This window comes from Myotis brandtii, unplaced genomic scaffold, assembly GCF_000412655.1.
Source record: "Myotis brandtii unplaced genomic scaffold, ASM41265v1 scaffold833, whole genome shotgun sequence".
Taxonomy (NCBI): domain Eukaryota; kingdom Metazoa; phylum Chordata; class Mammalia; order Chiroptera; family Vespertilionidae; genus Myotis; species Myotis brandtii.
In genome coordinates, this window is record NW_005371384.1 from 307,740 (window position 1) to 315,962 (window position 8,223).

General features: G+C 43.4%; 1 protein-coding gene across 4 annotated transcripts in view; it reads left to right on the top strand.

Annotated features, from left to right (window-relative positions):
- The window catches only part of DYM (dymeclin), a 239,778-nt gene that overhangs the window by 193,080 nt on the left and 38,475 nt on the right, over positions 1 to 8,223 (top strand). For all 4 annotated transcript variants that reach the window (XM_014531961.1, XM_014531962.1, XM_005884490.2 and 1 more), the window contains one exon: positions 1,165 to 1,278. In XM_014531961.1, coding sequence (XP_014387447.1) covers positions 1,165 to 1,278 — 114 coding nt within the window. The remainder of the gene's footprint in view (positions 1 to 1,164; positions 1,279 to 8,223) is intronic.

The window sequence follows — 8,223 nt, forward strand, 5'->3', positions numbered from 1 at the left end:
TTGGGAAAGGACACTATGAATCCACTGTTATTTTTAGCTGACAGGGAGTTGAGAGTTGATATTTTTCATTAAAACATTCAGCAATGTTGAATATCTGAGACAGGAGTGACTAACCTTGGAGCACTTTTAACTTCTGCAGAAGGAGTTAGACAAGTGTTTTTCAAGTGGCCAAATTTCTATTAGCCAGTGGTACGTATGCCTCCCATCTAACTCATAAGATGAAATGATCTGGCTGAATAGGCAGCAGGACAAAATAGGGTTACCACACCCAACGAGAGAAGAAATGTCATGGCTTCATATAAGTAGAGAACAGAGGCAGTGAACAATAATGGATGTGTAGTATGGTAAAGGCAAGAACTATTTTTATCTCTGCTCAGTGTAAAATTCGTGTTAGATTTTGTGTATTTCCACATCCAGCCATCCTTACTGAACTCCACACTAGTCCATTCAGTTGCCAATATGGCGGTCCTACAAATGGCAAACAAGGTTAAATCAAGTGTGATGTTCTCGAGTAACAAGGGATCTACAATGTCTTGATTTGTTATCACTGTGATGCTGAATGATTTGCTAAGATCATTAGTGTTTTGTGACAAATATTAAGGGACAGGATTATGTCCAGAATGTCGCTGCTTAGTTCAGGCTGTGCTGTGACATGCGCAAAAGTAATTATAGCTTGCTGTTGATTATCCCTGGTGATCAGGATACGAGTGTCGTGGGAAAATTAAATGTATAAATACTGCCCAAAACACCATTTTAGCCATTAGTTTCACATTTCTTTCTTATGTCGCTTTTCTTTTTTTAAGAGTTACTATGAAGCCTCGGTATTAACAGGTTTTAAGGTTTAGCTTTCTTTCTCCACCTTCTGATAGGTGCTGCTCTCCAAATGAAATACAAATGCAAGGTGAGGCAGCACAAGAAAGAGCAGATTCAGGAGCCTACGTAATTCACAGAATGGATAATGAGCCCTGAACATTCAGGGGCTGACTGTGACTCAGACATCCAACTCTATAGAGAAGATGCATTTAGGAGGGCTAGTGAGTTAAAAGCCAGGTCGTATAGTTAGGATAGCTTGGCGACCATATGAGAAAGGCACTATATGAAAAGACCTCATGAAAATACGTCTCCTATATCTACTTGTTTAAAAAATTCCATTCTACATTCCAGGTGATCACCTTCTTCAGCTCCAGGTTGCTACAGGCTGGAGCTGAGCTCTCGGTGGAATGGGTCCTGGAAATCATGAAGCAAGGAATTGTTGCTCTGCCCAAAGACAGGCTGAAGGTAGGGCTGGCAAATGAAACACACACCACTCTCTCCCTTAGGGTCTGAGCAGGCTCTACTCGGAATCAGGTCACTTATCCAGTACTTGCACTAGAAAAGGCTCCCTGAATATCACCGCTCTACTGTATACGGATACACAGACTGTGATGAAGAAGGGTTCTCACAGTTTCCCAAAGTAGCAAAAGAAGGACTGATATCTTCATCCCATTGCAGATAGTGTGAGTAATTTACATAAATGAGCACTTATTTTTTTTTAACCCAGTGAAATAAATTCATCCTTCTAAGTATCATCAAGGGTTGATGGGAAGGTGAGGTGGTGATGTGACATTTGCAACAATGGCTAACACTTGCCTGGTGTTTACTCAATATGGGGTGGGGTCCTAAGTGTCTTACATAGATTAACTTATTCGATCCTTACAACACCCCTTCAAGGTAGTGGGGGTCGGTACCATTATCGTCCTCATTTTTCGGCTGAGTAAACTAATGCACTGAGAAGGTAAGTAACTTACCCAAGTCATAAAACTAGAAAATTATGAACTGATTCATCTCCAGGTAGTCTGGTGCCACAGTCCATGCTCATAATCGCCACACTACTTGCTGTATGCTTGGGTTTATCTATGGAAAGAGGAGCTTTTTATGAAAGACGTGGGGAACATTGTATTTTAAGACGACATCTACATTGTGTGTTAGCTATGTTTCTGAAGAGATTCATGATGTAAATGCATACTTCAAGTCTAATTTTCTCATAGGGAAAAAGGTAAAGGGCATGGTCTGGGGGGATGCATGAATGTACGGCATCGTACCATATTTTTACTTTACCATATTTTAATTTTTTCCTACATTACCTTCTAAGTGTTTTAAGTATTCGGTCTTAAGTTAACAGCACAGTGCATCATAGTGGATGTTTGGCCTCTTTGTAGTGTTTTATCACAACTAGCTCTTCCAAAGTCACTATTTGGGGCTGTGTTTTCAGCACCATCCCTAAACCACTGCTTAATGAGGGCTTGAGAGATATTGTTGTAGGATGTGAAAATGTTTCCAGTTACAATAACAGAGTGTGTGAAACAAGAGCACGTTAGTCTCATAGCCACTCACAGGAGCTCCACTGGACGGGAACAGCAGCGCGGCGCATGCAGTGCTGAGCAATGGCAGGTATTTCTGTTTATCAGCGAAAATGGCCCCACCATGTGGCAATAGCCTAATGGCTCATTACAGTTCACCCGACACTCCGGCTTCGACTTTACTCCTGACATTCTCTTTTTTAAAATTATTATTATTATTGTTTAAAGTATTACATGTCTCCTTTTCCCTGATTGACACCCCCTCCCCGCCCCTCCCGCCCCCCAGAATAAGCCCCCACCGCCCCAGTGTCTGTGTCCATTGGTTATGCTAATATGCATGTATATAAGTCCTTTGGTGGATCTCTTACCCCCTCTCCTGCCTTCTCTCAGTGTTTCTTAGTCTCTGGATCTATTTTTGTTCATCAGTTTATGTTGTTCATTATATCTCACATATGAGTGAGATCATGTGATATTTATCTTTCTCCAACTGGCTTATTTCACTTAGCATAATGCTCTCCAGGTCCATCCATGCTGTTGCAAATGGTAAAAGTTCCTTCTTTTTTATAGCAGCATAGTATTCCATTGTGTAGATGTACCACTGTTTTTTAATCCACTCATCTGCTGATCCTTTCTGATTGATGTTTCTGGTTTCTTGGGATATAGTCCCAGAAGTGGGATTACTGGGTCGAATGGGAGTTCCATTTTTAATTTTTTGAGAAAACGCCATACTGTTCTCCACAGTGGCTGCACCAGTCTGCATTCCCACCAGCAGTGCACAAGCGTTCCTTTTTCTCCACATCCTTGCCAGCACTTTTGATTTGTTGATTTGTTGATGATAGCCATTTTGACAGGTGTGAGATGGTACCTGACATTCTTTAAATATAGGGAATTTATACTTCCATTCTTACATTAAGTTTTTATTGGGGAGGGAGGTTGCATTATTTCAGATTTACTTAACTAGACCATATGAAGCAGTACAGAAATCCATGAAGATTGGAGTGGCTGCTTATAGGAAGTGATGGGTCGGGTCTTGGTGTCTAAACGAAGTCAAGAAGTAGAACTGTCATGAGGCTGTAAGAAAGGATCACGCAGAGGAGCCCGGGAAAGAGGGATTTTAATGAGTCCAGAGAACCAGCACAGTGGAAGTAATGGAGATCGTGATTCAAGGTCGGTGCATTTAGACGGAAGATGTCGAAAGCGGAGCAGATCGTGGTGATCACATGGTCTGGGTTTGGCCGTGAGTGGGGGCACTGAAGTGCTATGGATGTGAGTGAAAGTCAATGTGGCTGAGCCAGTTAGTGAGCTGGAAGCCAAGGATGGGTCATTCCCATGGGCATCATAGTCTCTTAGGATGATAAGCCATGCGGTGGAGGAAGATGGGGAGCCAAATGCTCCAATCAATGGGAGAGCAGCCTGGAAGTCAGTAGGTGGCAACTACACGGAGAGAAGAAGCCGGTACCAGCCTCATATGGGCAGAGCTTTTTGCTTAATCGTAGAGGATAAGAAGATCGATAGCCAAGGAACAAAGAATGAGCAGCCTCTATTTCCAAAGCATCCAGGGGAATCAGAGTCCTGAGGGCAGAGCCAGATTTCCGTTCCCGAAGGAAGGAAGGAGGCTTCAGCACGGGGACTGAGAAAGGAAGAGTACTTAACCATGAAATAGAGGTCCGAAAAGGCTTTGTGGGATATGGGAAGAAGTGAAGAACAGGAGTTTGGACGCGGGGAGAGAAAGCACAAAGCCGTATGGGGAGAAGCCCTGGGCGGGGGGCTCGGTTGAAGCATCATCCCATCAACAGAAAGTTGCGGATTCCATTCCCAGTCAGGGCACACACCTAAGTTCAATCCCTGGTTGGGGCAGTACATATGGGATGCAACCGATCCATGTTTTTTTCTCTTTCTCTCTCTCTCAAAATTCAAAAAAACCCCATATCTTTGGGTGAGGATTTTTTTTTTTTTTTTAAGTACAGGCTGGCTGGAGGAAGGGGCCTAGGTGTGAGCCATTGACCAGTGCTGATGAGGACATGACGTACATGTTCCGTGTGAGTGTGCACAGTACATTTTTAGCAAGCATCGGCTCTGTGATGACCATTGCTCTCAGTGCCTGGGCCTATTGGTGACCAAAGATTGCTGCCCCACGGGGCTCACTGTCTAGCAGGAGAAGACAGACAATGAACAGTGAGCATATGTAATGACAAAAAGATCTATTGTACTAGAACTCCATAAGTGCTCTGGAAAATAAAACCTGGGGAAGGGGGTTTGGGAGTATTGGTGAGGGTGCAGTGGAAGAAAGTTGGAGAATTACAAAGAATGGTCTGGGCAACATTTAGCAAAGATAAAAAGGAGGTGAGAGAGTTAAACATGCTGACTCATACTGAGTCCCAAGCAGTAAGAACAGCCATTGAAAAGGTCCTAAGCCAGGAGAATGCCAGGCGTGTTGAAGAAGTAACAAGGAGACCAAAGTGGCTAGAGCTGTATGAATGAGTGGAGTAGTAGGAGGTGAACAAATAATGGGGGAAAGGAGGTGCAGTGAAATGGGGAACCAGTGCAAGGTTTTGAGAAGAGAAGTGGCATGATGTGGTTTATGTTTTAATAGTATTGCTCTGACTGCTATGTTGAGCCTAGACATAGGGAGACAATGAAAGCAGAGAGACCAGTTAGATTATTGCTTGACTTGGATCATAGCAGTAAGATTGAAGTGCCAATAGAATTAGTCCAAGAAATCGTCTGAATTGTCTGGTAGGCAGAGGAGGGCACATAGGCCTTCTGTGAAACAGCTACACCGTCTTCATTGATTACAAAAGTTCCAGGGAGTCCTGGCCAGTTGGTTGACCGAGAGAGGTCGCTGGTTTGATTCCTGGTCAGGGCACATGGCCAAGTTGCAGGCTTAATCCCCAGTAGGGGGCATGCAGGAGGCAACCAATTGATGTTTCTCTCAAAAATCAATAGAAACATTAAAAAAAAAAAATTAAAAGCTCCAGGGAATGGTAGCTAGAACATGGTTCTGGCAGACTGGTTAAAGAATTGGTCTGCAAGTATTGGAAGAGTTGTTTTTGAAGTGGATTTGTACTTGATCTGTGTGGGTCTCAAAGACAACTTTCAGATATTGGTTGGCCCAGTCTGTCATGGTTAGAAGCCTGACTCTGCTTTGCTAAATAGTGTGCAGCTCAACAGACTTTGCGTATACATGCTACTAATGTAGAAGCTGTCCATACTAGACAATTCAGAGCAAACTTTCGGATGCCACACCTTGAGACAATCTGGAAGACTCTCAGAGAATCACCAGAATTGTGAAGGAACATGGGAAGTGATTAGAGGAACTCATATTGTTGGTATTAGCTTTAAGAAGACAAGACTCAAGCAGAAGAGGCTTGTGTTCAAGTACTGGAAGAGTTGTTTATGAAAGCAGATTTGGACTTGTTCCTTGTGGACTCAGGAATAGGACCAGTGGGTAGAAGCTACATACAGGGACTTGCATTTCAGTTCCATATAAGGAAGAACTTTCTAGCAGATGGGATTATTTAGAGATGGAAGGGGCAACTTTTGGGAAGTGATGTGTTCATTCTCACTGCATAGAGATGTTAGGGGAATAGGCTAATGGCCACTTGGCAGGGATGCTCTTAACTGTTGGTACTAGCTGGCTAGAGTGGTGAATGGAGTAAGATTCCAGGGCTGAGTTCAGGTGCAGCAGAAAGAGTGCTGAGGTACATTAACAACGCCTGCCATTGGCCACAAGAGCAAAAAGTAAGGAGCACGTGTGTGATTACTTATCATTCCAATTGTAAAGACTCAAATATTGGTTGGGAAATCCAACTATGTGACTTTTAAGAACCTTTCCATTTCCATGAGTGTAATTCTCTTTGTGCATATACAAAATTATTGTTCTCCACAAAGCACGAAACTACATAAATTTTCATAGCAGTTTTCTCTCTCAGGAGATGCAAGAAACGATATAAGGAAAAATTATTAATCTGGGGGCATCTTTTAAATGTTTATTTTTAATTATCGTTGATGGGGATATCTTTTATGAGAAAGAGTTCATTTATGACAAAGGGGTCACCTTTCAGTTCGTAATAGCAGGCAGCATCGTCAGTACATAAAGAAGAAACATAAAATGCTAAAAGTTGGGATATGGCGCATAAGAAAAATATGATTTAGGAGCTGGACCATCTGTTGTCACCTCTGTATCACCATCACCCTCTTCTCCAGTCTCTTCTGTATTACAGAGACAAAGCCAGAATGCATTTCCCAGAATCCTCCTTGCTGTGTGGTTCTGAGTTAGAGTCTGCCAAAGGAAGTCACGTGGGTGAGATTTGGAAGGTTGACGAGAAGAGGCCATTTTTCTCCAGAGGCAGATCCTGCCGTCGCCTGGCTCAGTGCTGTAGGTGGCAGAGGTCGCTGGTGGCTCCCCAGAGGTGTTGAGGTTTGCAGCAACTTGCAGTGAGCTCTTGAGAGATCATCCTCCAGGGCTGTAGACTTTGTTCCGTTGCAGCTTCCCCGATCTTTGCCTACCTTATTCTTTCCTGCAGTTGCGTAAACCTCTATTTTCCATGTGAAATCCTTTATACTTTAGCTATAGAGAGTACCACATTTTTCTGTGTATAAGATGCTATTTTTTTTTCTAAAATTGTTAGACTGAAAATCAAGGGGCATCTTATACATGGAAGTCAGCCGAGGAGGGAGCCTTGCGGGTGTGTAGCTGCCCAAGCCTTGTCTAAGGCTTCCTCCAATCACGAGCCTTATTGTTACTGACGTCAGCTGATGCCATAATTGGAGGTTGGGGTGGAGAGTGCCAGATGCAACAGGGACTTGAGCATTCTGAGCCCATAAAGATGTCAAAAAATAAAAAGATAAATACCAGTAAGCGATTGTCTTATTCTGCAAAATTCAAACTGAATGTACTCAGCTGTGCAAAACAGCATGGAAATAGAGCTGCAGAGAGACAATTTGGACCTCCTCCCACTGAGTGTATGATCAGACAGTGGAAAAAACAGGAAGAGCAACTTCTTGAGATGCAAAAAAGAAGAAGATTTTAAGAGGAAAACCAGCAAAATGTTTAAAATGTTGATTTCTTACTTGGTTGGAAAAGTGAGGGGCGTCTTATACATGGGGGCGTCTTATACATGGGGGCGTCTTATACACGGAAAAATACGGTAGCTTCTATTTTCCCTACCAAACCTGTCAGGGAAATTAAACCCCTCATTTCAAACAGAAAGGGAATTGTTGAAGGACTGGGAGCCAAGCCCAGGGAAAGCCGCTGTGGCTCCGGAAATCAGATGTGGCAGGGGTGCCATCACTGGTGACTTGGCGCGCCTGCAGCATCCCGTGGGGCCTGCAGGAAGATTGCTGGAAGCCGTGGCAAGACTTTACTTCTGAAGCCTGTTGGCCTGCCCACCACTGTTACCAGAGCAACAGTCACTGTTTCTCTTCTGCCTTCCAACGACACTCAGGTTCCTTGCATTGCCACAGTCTGACCCAGAGCCTTACTGGAGATAGTCTAGGAAATGTAGTTTTCAGGCTTTCAGCCCCTGAACGCTTGAGTTGCAAACACTGCAGCATAGGATCAAAAGAAACTGATGAAGCAGTATGAAAAGTCAACTACTTTAAGGATTATACTGTAAGAGAGGAACTAAGCATTTCATTTGATGCCAGAGGACAATGGGTAGAAAACAGAACCAAGACAGATACTATGTCAACCTATGGGAATGCTGACAATTAGAGTTTTAGCGGTTCATATGTAGCTTCATAAAATAGTGAAGTAGTCACCATAAAGTCTGTATGGTAAATGTAAGAAGAGCACCAATTGCCCTATCCCCGTGGTCGGCAAACTGTGGCTCACAAGCCACATGCGGCTCTTTGGCCCCTTGAGTGTGGCTCTTCCTAAGCC